Here is a 16,128-nt window from a genome sequence, read left to right as displayed (position 1 = left end):
TATGAGAATAAATATGGGACATGAAAAAAAAATTTAATAGTAAATTTTACTATATTTTAATGTGACTGTACAGTATTTGCCCACGTTACTCTTTAAAGTTTGATAAAAACTGATATGCTTTGGTTCCTGACTTTTATCGCTAGGGTCCATTTGTCGATCTATTAACACGAACTGTGTGCCTTAGGGCGGGGGAGAAATTGAACGTGTACATAATGCCAGCATTTTCCTTAATAAACAAAAAATAAAAAATAAAGGTTGTGGGGGATGGGGTGTTGCCTCTATTGGATTTCAGTCCCGGGAGTTTACTCACTGATTGGAGGGAAAACGGAATGAAAAATTCTATTCCTAAGCCTCATACATCACATACCATCCTTTTTATGATTTCTTTAATTTTATTCTCTTACCAAATATGTGGTATATGTATTATGAGTAGAATAATTCAATTATTTTAAGAATAATAAAACCAAAAAAAACCTTAAAAAAATTTTAAAAAAATAAAAAAAATTTAGTGTGTGGTGTATGGGCTTATGAATAGCAATGCTCAAACGGAATTGGGTTCTCCGCTATGTGGGATTGGGTCACGTGGATCTCTTTACCCTCCTCGCCTTGAACTCACGAGTCTGAAAAGTTCTCAAATTTTTAGATTTTTTTTTTTTTTTTAATTTGGTTTTGTGAAAGGTAAAATAGTTAGAACTTAGAATGAAAAATTGCCTAGGTAAAGATTTTTAGAATAAGTTTTGTAGTAAATTTTGTGAGAGTAGAGGTCAAATGAACAAGTATGTTTGGATAAAAAGTTTATTTAAATGTAATTTGTATTGGGTGTTTTGAAAGCTATTTTTACTCATTAAAACAAGTTAGTTTTGTTTTTATGATAAAATCTAGACAAATTATGAAGATTAAAAAAATTTGATTGAACTCTTTTTAATGGTTTAAAGGACGTTTGGATGGAAAGAAAAATATTTAATGATTTTAAACCAGAGATTATATTTCTTAATAAGATTTGCTTTTGTTTTTATTTTTATTTGATAAATGAGTTTTTATCTTTGCCGTCGTCCGTGAAGTTCAGCGTTCCTTCCTTGTACAAATAACATCTGTTGGATAGATTCCTACTAATTTCCTAGAACATAAGAGCATCATTGTTGGATTAGCAATGATTAGTCATTAGAACTCCACATTAGATTAATCATTTGACTTTCTATAATAATAAAACACAAATTTTATTTTTATTTTTTAATCTATTTTAATGCATTTTTAAAAAATTTTTGAATACTTTTTTATTTTCATTTTTATAATCTCCAACAATCTCCGACAATCATTTTTTTTTTTTTTCATTTTTACATTCTAACAATCTATACAATCATATAAAATTAATATAAAATTATGACCATGCGACAATATTAAGTCATATTTGTCCCTGACTTCGATTTTACTGTAGCTCATGGGCTGAATGAGTTGAGCTTGGCTAATTCAATGTAGTTCAATTTATGATGACCTTAGCTAAATTAAGAGCATAAGTGGCATTTGATTAATCCAATGAAGATGCTCTTAGAGCATCTTTTGATATCGGTTGGACAGTCTTCGAACTAATATATGCCAAAATAGGATTTGCTCTAGAATGGTAATTTAGGGGTGTCATATCGTATTAACGGGTCATGTTCATATCGTGTCAAGACATATACATTACATTTAATAGGTCAACATGAATACCGTTAAGGATTTCGTGTCAAAATTTCAAACCCTAACATGACATGATAAGATAACGGGTTGACACGACACTACCTATTATGACCCGTTAGTGAATACAAAATAAATTGACATGATATGACATGACACGACCCGTTTCAATCCGTTTACGTTAATGGGTTGAACATACACGATACGACACGACACATTTGATCTGATTAATTTTATATAAATATAAATAATATCTATAAAAAAATTAACTACAAGTCTAAAATTACAATAAAAACAAATATGATCCACACACATTGTTATAAAATATTAAAATTACATCCCAAATATAATAAACAAAACATACATTGTAAATATATTAATGTTATAATCCCAAATATAATAAAAACACAGATTTAAAAAAATTTAGAACTTGAAGAATAAAGTGAAGCGTTCTCCTTGCCCTTGTTGTTCTCCAACTCCATTACATTGTCGGTTAACTCGTCCAATTTAAATTGTGATCTGCACAATAACAAAAATAGAAAAGAATCAAACTTTATACAATAACACATGTGAATAAAAATTTCTCAAATCTACAATAAAATGTCTACATATGTAAGAGTTTATAAAGATAAGCAACAAAAAAAGGCGCATCTGAAGCTAAAGTACATTGATCTAAATGAAATGTCTACATCTGCCACGTTCAGAATATAAACAAAAAAATAGATCTGAAAAAAAAAAAATTCAAAATATACAATACAACAGATTTGAAGCAAAAATTTCTCAAATCTATAGTCAACTGTCTACAACTCTTCACACAATCTATGAAGACCTGTTAATTTTTTTGCAGAAAAAAATAATTGGAGAAGAAGGACTATATGACCAACAACAACAAAAATAGTAAAATAAAAAAAAAATAAAATTTTAGGAGAAAGTTGTAGTCCAACAGATTTGAACCAGAAATACTCAGGTTTAGAGTAGAAGTAAAAATCTGTTATAATTTATAAAGATAAAAAGACAAAAAGAAATAAATGGAGGGATCTAAGTATCTAACACATGCAAACTAATTTACCAGAATCAAATTTACACATTCAGAATCAAAGACTAGCCACCGATTTATAAATCCAAATGATTAGGGTACTCTACCACAAACAAACTAATTTACACAACCAGAGAAGAAATCGTATTAGGATCCCATCTTTTTTTCTTTTTTCACAGCAACCAAACACAAGGTAAAGGTAGAGTAGAAATCTCGACTGGATTGACTTACAGTGGGCGACGCGGCGTGGGCAATAAGTGTGGGCGATGGGTGGCGTGAGTTCGTGACTCTGAGTCTGTGTGGGTGACGGACGGCGTGAAGAGAACTGGATGGGCGACGGGCCCTGAGTCTGCGTGGGCGACGAGCGAGTTGAAGAGGCCAAGAGTGGCGTCGTGAGCGTGGCGGAGCCATGGGCGATAGGGTACTAGGTTGAAGTCGAAGAGGGGGGCGGCGTGAGAAGTTAGAAACTTAAGACTTAAGAGTTAGAACTGATGAGGGGTGGCGTGGGGGGGCAGCGTGAGATGAGAACTGAGGGGAGAGGGAGTCGTTGCGGGGCCATGGGTTGAAGACGAAGAAGGGGGGCGCGGCGTGAGAAAAAGAAAAGTTAGAAAACTGAAAAAGTTAGAAAAGTGAGGGGGCGGCATGGGTTAGATAACAGGTTTAGACTTCTTTTGAATTTTAGGTCAAGGGTATAAATGTAAATTTAATTTTCTTAACGGGTTATAATGGGTTAACCCGTTAGTGACCCATTAAGCAATCATGTCTTAACGGGTCAACCCGTTTTGACCTGAACCAGTTAAGGCTAAATCCTAATCTGCTTTTATCGTGTCATGTTCGTGTTGGGTTAACGGGTCATGTCACATATTGCCACCCATATAGTAATTGCATAAATTATGGGTTGGTGGAGTTTCTAGGTTGTGAATGCCTTAGTGGCCCTCGATGTTAGGTTGTTTTTAAACCATATGTTTAATTTTAAAATTTCTAAAAAAAATTAAAAGAACAAGAGTACAATAGAATTAGGGTGGGTGGGTCAAAAAGTCAAGGAGTGGTGTAGACATGCCAGGGGAGACTCGAAATGGGAATATCTCCAGAAGTGGCTCAACTGGCGAGGTTGTGCATGACAAAATTCGCCACTTCTGTGAGCTTTTGAACTGAGCATGTGCAGCTGAGATTGGCTACAATGCGTTTTATGTTGGGATAATTATTTGGTTCTGTTTGGATTCGAAAAGTGTTTCATCTCATCTAATCATTACAATTTTCTCAAATTTTCAGACAAAATATAATTAAAAAATTCAACTTTTTCAAATCTCAAAACAATAATAATATTTTTTTCAACTTTCATCTTTCATCTAAAACTATATCATCTCATCTCTGAATCCAAACCAGCGCTTAGTATGCTGTTAGATGGTTGTAATTGATAGATGTGATAACATTAAGACCCTGTTTGGATGTTGAGAGGAGTTGAGCTCTTTATGAATAGTAATGAGTTGAGATAATTGAATGAGTTTATGAGGCTAGTCAGAAATAAGATTTCCTTGAAAAAATTCTATTGCTCACCTGAATTGAAGACTCGGGAGTAGAATAATACATGTTGTCCTCGTGAAATACAACATCAAGAGTGACATACAGTTTGCGAGAGGGAGGATGATAGCAGCAATAACCTTTCTGATGTTGAGCATAACCAACAAAAACACACTTAAGAGCTCGAGATTCTAATTTCTTAATGATTTATGAAGATAAACAAAGGCTACACACCCAAAAACTCTAGGTGACAGATTCGACACAGTAGGGGAACTCACAGCTTCATGAAGAACACTCAAGGGGGTCTGAAATTGTAATGCACTCGTGGGAATTCGGTTGATAAGATAAGCTGCAGCTGTGACGGCTTCACCCCAGTAACTAGTCGACATATGAGCTTCAAACGGGAAAGCACGAACAATTTCAAGAATGTGGTGGTTCTTTCGCTCTGCAACCCCATTTTGCTGAGGGGTGTAAGGACAAGTATTTTGATGAGTAATGTCGTGATCATCTAGATATTGTTCCAAATCTTGATTAACAAATTCTCTACCATTGTCATTGCGGAGGACTTGTATTTTAGATTGATACTGAGTGTCTATCATTTTATGAAATTGTTTGAACAATGAACTATTTTGATTTCATTAAGCAAATCCAAGTCATACATGTGTGATCATCAATAAAAGAAACAAACCACCGTTTATCACTAAGAAATAGGGTATTTGCTGGACCCCAGACATCAGAGTGAATAATCATAGAAGGTGCTGGACTTTTATTCATACTTATGGGAAATGGAACACGGTGGCTTATAGCCAATTCACACACATCACACTTAAATTCTGAAACAAATGATTGAGTAAAGAGTTTTGGAAACAATTTCTTTAAATATCCAAAGGATGCGTGACTCAAACATCTATGCCACAACCAAATTTCAGAATCTGCAGATTTATTCACTAAGAAAGCTTAAGCTAACTGATGAGAACTTGCCGACATTAAATCTAGGTAATAGAGCTTTCCCCTTCTAGTGCCATAACCAATTGTCTTCTGAGTTCAGATGTCCTTAAAAACACAGAGGTTAGGCCAAAAAATCACAATACAATGCAGAGTGAGAGTTATTTGAGCAACTGACAATAAATTATGATTGAGGGTTGGAACAAATACTACAAAATTGAGACTCAGATTTTCAGTGAGTGTGATAGAACCTTCTCCAATAACAGGAGAGGGAGTACTGTTTGCTGTGGATACTATATGTTGTTCAGATGGTTTCATAGATTGAATATGATGATTGTCAAAGGTCATGTGATCAGTAGCCCCAGAATCAATTATCCATTCACTACTACTACTAGGAGCGGAAGTATGAAGAACCTTACTAGATGTAGCAATTAAAGCTGAGGCATCCTCAGGAGTGTTGGTGGTGGAAGGTTCTGCGACTGCAATTGAGGCATGATGATTTGGTTTAGAGTTCCATTTGCGGGGTGCCTTTCCAGAATCCCACCATTCTGGATACCCAATAAGTTCATAACATCGTGACTTAGTATGCCCAGTTCCACCACAATGAGTACAAATGCGTTCTGATTTTGTTGTTCCAATCTCATAGCTACGATTCTGAGATCCCGATGACTAATTTGGATTAGTGGTAGGACCCGTTGATCGATCTAGTTTAGGCTTAGCTCGATATGCCACCATTGCAGATGACTCAACACGATCAACTTCACCATTTAGTGTGGTTCTGCAAACAGAGTCACGATGTACGTAAGCATAGGCTTCTTCAAGATCCAGTATCGGGTCCTTCCTAAGAATCTCTCCTTGGACTTGTTCAAATTCTGCATCCAATCCATTCAAAAAAATGTGTACACGCAGTCTTTCAACTGATTTTCTATAGGCAATAACATCATCAGGATCTTTCATTACAATCTTATCACGATGATCCAATTCTTGAAAAATTTCCACAAGATCACCATAATAGATTGATAGAGGGCGACCAGTCGGTTTGGTAGAGAAAGCTCTATGATTTAGTGCAAAAAGTTGTGATTCATCTGATCCATCATAGAAAGCTTTGGCAAGAGCGCTCCAGATTTCATATGCGGTACGTAGTTGAATATAGCGCTTCATAATATCTGGCGACATAAAGGTTAGCAACCACCCCTTGACCTTTTGATTTTCAGCATACCACTTTGCATAGGAAGCATCAGTATCCAGTGGAAGTGGTGTTTTGCCCAAAATATATTCAAGCTTCTCACGTCCTGCAATTTGCATCTCTATGATTTGGGACCATACATCATAGTTAACTTCAGTAAGAATGATGCTGGTTGTGAAACCAGAGTTTTCGGATTGAACATGAATAATTGGTGTTGATTCAGTTTTGTCATTTGACATGGTGCAAAAGAGAAAAAAAAATATGAGAGTTCAGCGGTGATCGAAACCTAGCTCTGATACCAAGTTAGAAATAAGATTTCCTTGAAAAACTTGTATTGCTCTTCTCAATGTTGGCATAAATAGCCACTGTACATGGTAAGATCCTGAAGTTAAGGATCATGATAGACTAATTTAGGAAAGCAGTAACTACCTAAATAATTATAGAGATTCTAGTCTATTTTGTACAACTAACAACAAATGAAAGAAATGAAGAAAGGAAATAATCTTTGAGCATTAATAGAGGTACACTAACTTGGAAAGAATCACTCAAGAAATGTCAACAAGGCCCACCTAAGATGAGTTTATGTGTTTGGATGTTAAGATGAATTTAGATGTATTTATAGGAAGTTGAAAAAGGTTAGAGTCTTGCGTATAGAGAGGTGTTGAGTTGAAAAAAGTTATAAGTCCCACGTGTAAATAAGTTTTGAGTTGAGATGAATTTAGTAATTTAAGAGTTGGGTGTTTAGTTGTTAGACTTAACTTAAAATTAGACTAAACTCAAGTTCCAAATGGGACCTAAGAGAGTCGCCCTCTATTAAGAAGTTACTCAACCACGATGCTCAAGCTTTCTTGACTACTAGCAAGGCTGATTGTGCTTCACCCACATATGGTTCATCTCTCTCCTATTTGGATGCCCATGCAGAGAGGGGAGTGCCTTTAGCATCATGGCATGTGGCTGCTGCCATGAGGAAGATGCTCCTAACTACTACGTCAAAATTCATTTTGTGCTAATTTTGGGGTGGAAGTTTCTATCACTCTTGTTTCCGACCTGGAATGTTTGTCAAAATGTCAATATTCATTTTGACATCGTTCAGCTAGCCCATAATAAACATTGTTGCAAATAAGCCATTCATGTCCACAGTTATCGTACAAAGGAGAAAAGATTGAGTTTCTTCGGGAGGAATGTTAAGAGAAAGATGAGGATTAAGAATACTCATGATCCAATTCAATATGACATTCGAGGGGTTGAAAGTTGAGAGGCCATTAGGACTCCTGCCATAGGATCTTGGGCCTTGGCATACTGGCAATCCAACAAAAGGTGCTCGAATGTTTTGTTGGCGACTTTGCATAGAGGGCACAATACAACATCATCTCCCCTATAATTGTGTATGGTATGCACTGTCCTCACTCTGGTGATCAACATCTTCCATGCATCTTTCATAGGAGAAGCTTATGCCTTTCATAAATGTTAGCAGATTGAAGCTTTGTCCATTATGTTTGGAGGAGTGGTCCTGGGTGTGTGAATCGGTCTCTTTGAACAACCGAATTGCTGTCTATCTGGTGGTCATCCCATCTCATTAGGTTGTTTTAAAGTAAGCGGATTAGAGATTGCGATTGCGCGAGAGGGATTTGTGTGTTTTACTGAAGTTAATTCTGGGTTTCCCTCTGTTAATAGTTTGCCTAACCATGTCTCATAAGGTGCAAAAGTGTTGGCTATTGTGTTAGCTTCACGCTCGGTTGCATGGCTAAAGAGAATCGGATCATCAGTGAAAAGGAGGTGATCGGTGTCCATCTACGTAGATTTCGACTCCTCATAGGTTACCTTGTTGTTCCTCTTGTAAGAGAAGTCTGGAAAGAGCTTCGGAACCTAAGATGAAGAGGAGAAAATATAAGGGGTGGCCTTGGCGTAGACCTCTGGATGGTTTAATGAACTATGGGGTATTCCATTGACCATTATAGAGTAGGCGTGAGTAGGGATGCATTGATAGATTCAAGTCCATTGATCACTAAAACGCAAACATTTAAAGATGGCAGTTAGAAGGAAGAATAGATACAATTCTTACTTGATGGACCTAATCCACAGATGGTATTAGTATATGAGATTATTATTATTTTTTTAAAAAGTATTTAATCTCGAGTAGGTGATTGGTCAAAACATAAGGGGAATGAACAAATTTTTTTTTTCCTTTTTTTATTGGGGATTCAAATATATTAGGACATAATTAGATAAACCTTTGATTTCGTTTTAAAATCCTATAAATTCCCAAAGGAATAAATTGACACCTCCAAGAAGTTATCCTTTTAGCATTTACCATCACTTATTGTTTCTTTGGTGGTGTCAAGGGTTAAAGAACAATTTTCCATTTTGCACAACAAAAACAGGTTGAAAAAAGAGAGACAGGTTTACTTATACATGAACCAAATAGAACAAGAAGTAGAAATTACAAACATTTATGGGAATTATTTTTGGCTAGATATGTATTTTCATAATTTGAACTCAAGGTTGCCGTCAATTTATTCCCTATAATTCTAATTTCAACATCATCAACCTCAAAGTTTCAAATTGCTGCCAAATATTTGACAGGAAAAAAAAATTTGGAATAATACATATTAGAACCTATCCCATTGACTGTATCTGCAATAGCTAGCCTTAAAGATACTAACCACGGTCTTGAAATCAGGACTCAGTTGAGGAATGGATAAAACCTGTTCAAATTCAGTTGGAATTGACTTCCAGTGTAGACTTGGTTCCCAGTCGGCCTCTCTAAGGACATTCAGTATCTCTTCCACAACTATCTTGCTCCCCTCAGCTGATAAATGTATGCCATCCCTGCAGAGGGATATTCAGGACTGGCTTTCAGTAGATTTCAATAAGCATTTTTTTTAGTATTGGGGTTTAATAACTGATAGGCATTGCACTAAAAATAAATAAAAAAAACTCAATCTATGACACATGTAAGCAAACTTACGTAAGGCAATCAGTTTCCCAATCGTCCTTTTTCTGAAGTGCAGTCCAGAGATCAATACCTTTCACATCCATCTCTCGGCACAGTGCCAAACAGGCTTCTGAATATATTCGGCAAGACTCAATTGTTCGCAGCTCTGCTAATGTATCACTAGTACGTTCCAATTAAGTATATGCCATTAGAAAAAAAAAATTTGTTTCCAGCCTACAATATGCTATTAAAACTGAAAGTGTTTACATGAAACTAACACACAATACAAGATTATCGCTATAAGCACCTATATATTTCGCTGATTTTTTCCTTACAGACAGGAGGAGCACTGAGAAAGATAATGCGAGTCTTCTCTGACAGTTTCTGGAAACAAAAAGATCAGTGTTATGCACCAAATTAATTAACCACTGCTTGAGATGAGTGCCAAGGTTTCTACACCATAAGTTGTTGTAGTTTATAATGATACTATCTTACCTGCTTATTTTAACCTGTGCAGGCTACCACCTTTTCAGCAGAAGAGATGGAAAATCAGTGGGAAAGACATGGAGGACCTATTTCTCAAATTAAATCATGCATTTTATACACATTCAAAAATGCTAACTCTAGGAGTCGAAAAGAAGAAGTGCCAAACTCTAGGCTGAAAGATTACCTACCTTCAGATGCGTCGCTATCTTCCTCATATTTTCAATATATTCAGGAAGTGGTACATGAGTGCCAAAGCCAGATGGGTGAGGGTGCATCGAATCGTTACCACCAAAGTAGACTATAACCAATGAAGGTTGTAGAGCGGCATCCTGGATTTAAAAACCACAGAAGATAAGCATTAAGCAAAAACTGAGGCATGAAATCTACATTTTTCAAGTAACAATGCCGCCACTTACATGACAACATGAAAAAGATGAAACGACAAACAATCGATCACATTGCACACCAATTTTGTTAGAATAATGGTTAAGGCTAAAATGCACCATTTCTTGGACTCACCTTGGTCTCTCATCCAAATAACAAAGTTCATTTTTTGGACGATGAAACAGACAAACAATCGATCACATTGTACACCAATTTTGTTTGAATAATAGTTTAAAGGCTAAAATTCACCATTTCTTGGACTCACCTTGGTCTCTCATCCAAATAACAGGGTTCATTTTTTGGACCAGAACTTCATTGCACACAAGACAAGAAATTGACAAAACTTGACCTGGTTCTTCAGATTTATTTTACATGAATAGCCTTTGGTTTGTAACATAATTTTTGTAATTCTTTTTACGGATCAAGCTACGTCAATTGGGTGATAGCATTTGCACTTTTTAGGAGCAAATAAGACTGACAATGTCAATCCACAATCTTATAGGTAAGGAATCTGCTATATGAATAGTCTGTTTGCAAGAAAATTATTAGTCGTGGTGTGATTAAGATGTGACAGAAAATTAAACAATACCAGTGGAAAAACTTGATCCAAAATCCGTAAAGCATGCCTCGAAGTCCAGCCAGCGTATCCTCGCAGCAATATGTCTGCCTATACCCATAGGAAGACCATAATCAACAGTTATGCCAACAAGAGATTGAACAGGGTTAACAGAACAATTTATTGGGCTACAATCTCTGCGCTAGGATTTCATATTAAGGTTTCTGGCTCTATTCCATAATCCCAGAAAGAAATTGGGGAAAAAAAACAGAGGGATTAGAAAGAAGATCATGAAGAAGTACCTTGCGAGCGTATATGTCGGCAAGAACAGCACCCCATCCTTCGTTGCTGCAACTGAATTCAACAATGGAAGAACCGAACAGCACAAACTGCGGTCTCATTGGTCCAACCATTCTGACTCTCTCTCTCTCTCTCTCTCTGAATAACACGCAGAGGCACAGGGACGGACACAGATACTGCTCTTCTCAATCAAATCGGCGACAGAAACGAGGGTTTATGTATACACCTTGATCTCATGAAACTGGCCAACCGTGATCGTTTGATCCGTTTTAGCCGAACAAAACAAGAATCCAGTAAAAAAAATGTTCTTCGTTCAGTTGTTGTTTGACCATACTAGACTATTCCGTATGTTACGGACCAATCGTCACGTCCAGCTGTTCCAGTAACGTGAATCAAAATTAAAAAAAATAATATATATTTTATAGGAAAATTAAAAATAAAATATTAGAGAATAAATGATGATACAGTTTACCGGAATAACTATTTTACGGTTTACGATTAATATGCCTCCTAAAAATATTATAACTTTTTAAATAATTTGGTTTTTCTTATTTCTTAAAAACATGTATAATGCTATTTACTTTTTTAAATATTATTTTTTGTTATTTAATATCACATTAGAGACAGTAGTTAAAAGAATGATTAAAATCATTTTTGATTTTTTTAAATCTCGAGTCTTTTAATTAAATCGAATTTCAAATTTTAGATAATTATTTTTTTATTTTATAAGAACTTATAAAGATTATAAGAAATATTTAATGGATTTTGTGGTGATCTCCTACCATGAGTGGAGGAGAATTTCTTCTTGTTATTTAGTGGGTTCCTATCAAATGATGATATGAAAGAAACTCACGAAAGCGACATTGAGGATGGATGTTTGAAAGCCTTTACACCACAAACTATTTATATGGTATAATTTAATTTGTAATATTTAAATTTTAAAATTTATTTTTCAAATCAAATTATACCAAATAGACAGTATGTATTATAAAAACTTTCAAATAAAATTATTTGGTGAAACGTATTTCTTATTATATTAATTTGGATTGATTAGTCAAATAGAGATTGTTTTGTTTATGCTAATTCTATCAAGAATGACATTTTATTTTCTTCTATGAGAGTTGGAAAGTAAAACACTTTCGAATAGGTATCTACACAACTCCACCCCGAAAAGGAACTATATTCCTAGCGCCTATTTCACATTTATGGTAAGAGGTATTGGTAATCTATTTATTTTGTTGCAGCTATAATATGGAAGATGAATTCAAATGGTGGATTTAACAATGAAAAATACTAGAGAGACAAAGAGATCTCACAAATTGACATGGCACAGTACTAAAGTGGCATGCCAGTTAAGTTTTTTTTTTTTTCTTTCTTTCACTCCCCCATCCCTAGCCCCCGTCCCCCCAACCTGTTCTAAAGCCCAGAGAGAAAGAGATATCGCGGACTTGTCGGTGAGGGGCGAGGAAGATGGCTGAGCTATGATAAAGGGCGACGTCGGTGAAGGGTTATGGCAGCGCTGGGCTCGAGGGTTTGGGAAAGGGAGGGGGAAGGCGGGAAGAGGGGAGAGGAGCGGGGGAAGAGGGGAAGGGAGGGACATAATGAAAAAAAAAGAAGACTAATGTGGCACACTGGCACTGTGCCACGTCAGTTTGTGGGATCCTTTTGTGTCTCTAGCATCCCTTTCTAGAAGTTTAACTTGTTCAACTTCTTACTTTGTCTCACAAGTTAAATGCCAATTTACCCTAGCTTAGGACATTTGTTTTTATGGAATTTTTGGTTCAACATCATTCATATGTAGAAGGCGGGGGGAGATGCATTGAATTGGGTAGGTGAGTCTTGGAGAGTCCTTAGTAGGAAATGGGCCTAGTCTAGTTGGGTGGTCAGTATAAAGGCCCAACTGATACGAGACCAAGGGCATAATGAAGTAGTCGTCTAGGTCTTAGAGACCAATATGACTCAATTCTGTAACCACCAAGTATGATAGGTAGGACAATCAAAACAAACAGTTGGGATAAATCCAATATCTCCGGGATGATTATCATATCAAAGATACAAGTTGATAAGAACAACTAGAGAGTCAAGCCTATCACTGGCTTATCGGTAATCTACCGTGCCTATATATACATGATAAGAAGGCTTGAGTGACAACTCTTTCTACATATTACTGACTTAGGCATCGAAGGTGAATCAGGCATCCTGGGCCGCCATCTTTATTTGTTGCAAGTAGAGAGCTTTGGTGGACCGTGGAACGTCCTTTTTCTCCTTACTTTTTTATTTTTTATTTTTTACAGTGAAGAATAATTAATAAAGGATATTATTTCCCTCCTTATAGGCGTGTTCGGAAACTAAAAGGGCACGCAGGTCAGATGATCCTTTGACCCTCCAAACACCAAATATGAGTCCAAAGACCCGCAGTGAAACAAAATGGGCGAGTAGGTCAAAAGACCCCGCAACCCCAAATATCAAAGATTAGTCCAAAGACTCGTGGTGAAATGAAAAGGGCACGCATGTCAAAAGACCCCGCGACCTTCCAAATACCAAAGATGAGTCCAAAGACTTGCGGTGAAACAAAATGGGCGCACAGGTCCAAAGACCCCACGACCCCTAAACACCAAAGTCTAGTCCAAAGACTTGCGGTGACGAAAAGGGTGCGCAGGTCAGATGACCCTGAGATCTTCCAAATACTAAAGATGAGTCCAAAGACTCACGGTGAAACGAAAAGGGCACACAGGTTAAAAGAACTTGCGACCCTCCAAACACCAAAGATGAGTCCAAAGGCTCGCAGTGAAACGAAATGGGCACGCAGGTCTAAAGACCCTGCGACCCCCAAACGCCAAAGCTGAGTCCAAAGACTCGCAATGGACAAAGCGATCGACTTATCGAGTCATTGAAATTACCAAGCATATCTCCAGCAACCCAAACAAAAGTGGAAGCAAATACAAAGCAAACTACAACAAAGAGAACAAGTACCCACAAAAATCGGTAAACAGAGGTCTACACATAGTTCAAGGTACAAATATACATGAATAAAAGAATGAAATGGCAAAGAGTCTTATGAGGGAGCAGCAGAAGGAGTTGAGGACGTGGAAGTTGCACTCAAAAAGGCACTGGGCATGGTGTCGTGCCCTAAGGCTTCAACGAATTGGCGGGAGGTTGGATCAGGCCTAAACACTTAAAAGTTCAATCGCTTCAAGTCGGTCCGAGGGTTTGCCAACAGTCCATAACCATAACCAAAAGTCCGATTGCGGACTGCCCTAGCCACCATGAGTTGGGGGAGGAGATGAACAAGTTCCTCATTCGAGGACCAACATTAATTCCAGCTCCAACACTTATTGGTCCCTCTTTTTGGCCTTTGCATTGAGATGCATCATGGAATCATTTAGTTTCTTCTAGTTCTCATCTACCCACTCCTGGTACTTCTTCATCGTCGCAAGCCTTTGGGAGAGATCCTCCAAGGCCCCCTGCATTTTGAATGGCTCGAGGCCAACACGCCCCTAGCTCTCTTCGATGGTCATCGCAGCTTCTAAAATTTCAATGCAACGCTATTTACCGGTTGCCAATTCTCTTTGGGAGGAATCCTGTTCCTTTCAAAGACCAGACAATTGGGCCCGAGCAGAATCCCGCTCCGCCCTCAACAGTGTTAGCTCAAAACCGTTATAGGCGTTAGCCTCCCTTGTCCGCATGAGCTCACTTCGAAGTCTTCATGCCTCATGAATAATATCCACCTCGCCCTCCAGTAAGTGTGCATAACCATCGGCTTGCTCAAGGAGGATCTCCAACTTGGCCTTTTCAGATTTCCACTTCTCAAACTCCCTCTTTGCCAAAAAGGTGAACATGTGCCTCAACCGAACTTCCTCTTCTAAGTCAGTCGGATTTGCCTTCAAGCAGCTAAGTTTTCCATGCCCTACAAATACTGAAGAAAGGAAGTTCCTTAGCCGGTCGATCATGTCTTTAATGGACTTACTCCTTGGGGGCAAGAGGGGCCAGGGTGCCTCTCCCCTTGGGACCTCGACAATGATGGGAACAAAAGAGACCCCACCCCTTAGGACACGATCAAGCCCCTCAGAGGTCCGAATAGGTTCCACCATAACAAAATCGGGGAGAATAGGCCTCTCATAGCCTCCATCTTCCTTGGCGGGAGTGCCCTCCTCAAGAGGGAGAAGGGATAGAAACTCGTTCCCCGTTCGTGTCTAAATCAGTGGGTGGAGTCTCGACCCCAGAAGTAGTAGTCGAGAGAGAGCTTGGAGTGGGTTTCCCCTCCCCTTCACCCAAGGTGGGGGTAGGGGGCCAGTTGTTCCTCCTCTCAGCCCGCTCCCTCGTCGACCACCGGTGAAGTAATTCCTAGGGGCATCGAAGCAGAGAGACCCAAAGTTGGGAGAAGGGATCGTACGAAGCTCGAAAGAAAGTGAGTGAGCTGAGTCGAAGTACCAAGTAGGGAGGTCAAAGTCAAAGGTAGTGGTCAAGTCAATAAGCATTTTCCCCATCAAGTCGTCAAGGTTGTCAAGACCAAGGGAAGTCCCACATGTCAACAATTGTCTAATAGTGGAAGGCGAGGTCGATGAGGGAGGTTCATCGATGCTAACAGAAGCCTTTGTACCCGCCCTGGCACCACTTTGGGCCAAGGGCGGCCCGAAGGCTCCCTTAGGGGAGGAGAACATCTTCTTCCTGAATGGCTATGCCTGTCAGGCGGGAACATTTATTGGCTTTCTTAAGTGAGTAGAGGGGCCTCCTCTTGGGAGAAACTACTGCCTTGGTTAAAAATGAACGACCACTCATACACAAGCGTTCAAACATAACCAAAAAATGGTCAATATTGGTTGAAGTTAAGAGGACCTTAGTCCAAATGGCATCCTCATTTTCTTGATCCCAGGTGAGAACCATGCCAACGCGATCTTCTTCCCACTCCGACAGCATGACCGCCACCACTTTTTCATCAGGAACTCTACCCCAGTTGGTGGCAACTAGAAATTCACTCTTTAGTGCTTCATGTCCAGGGAACTCCCAACCTTGATCAGAAATAAACAATAATTTCTTCTGCCATTGTTTAGCATTGGAATAGCGTGAATCAAATCACGCCAGGCGTCTAGAACGCGTTTTGAAGC

General features: G+C 38.2%; 1 protein-coding gene across 1 annotated transcript; it reads right to left on the bottom strand.

Moving 5' to 3' along the window:
• Nucleotides 1–8,927: 8,927 nt before the first annotated feature.
• LOC108994951 (GDSL esterase/lipase CPRD49-like) lies at nt 8,928–11,362 on the bottom strand. Its single transcript, XM_018970392.2, has 6 exons — nt 11,026–11,362; nt 10,757–10,834; nt 9,972–10,112; nt 9,605–9,681; nt 9,331–9,477; nt 8,928–9,191 (listed from the first exon to the last, which is right to left on the bottom strand). Exons 1-6 carry the CDS (start codon nt 11,134–11,136, stop codon nt 8,972–8,974), a joined length of 774 nt encoding a protein of 257 aa, XP_018825937.1. The 5' UTR covers nt 11,137–11,362; the 3' UTR covers nt 8,928–8,971.
• Between the last annotated feature and the right edge of the window lie 4,766 nt (nt 11,363–16,128).

The sequence above is a fragment of the Juglans regia genome, chromosome 3 (genome assembly GCF_001411555.2).
Source record: "Juglans regia cultivar Chandler chromosome 3, Walnut 2.0, whole genome shotgun sequence".
NCBI classification, from domain to species: Eukaryota; Viridiplantae; Streptophyta; class Magnoliopsida; order Fagales; family Juglandaceae; genus Juglans; species Juglans regia.
The sequence above is the reverse complement of the archived record's forward strand: the minus strand, read 5'-3'. Positions and strand labels throughout refer to the sequence as shown.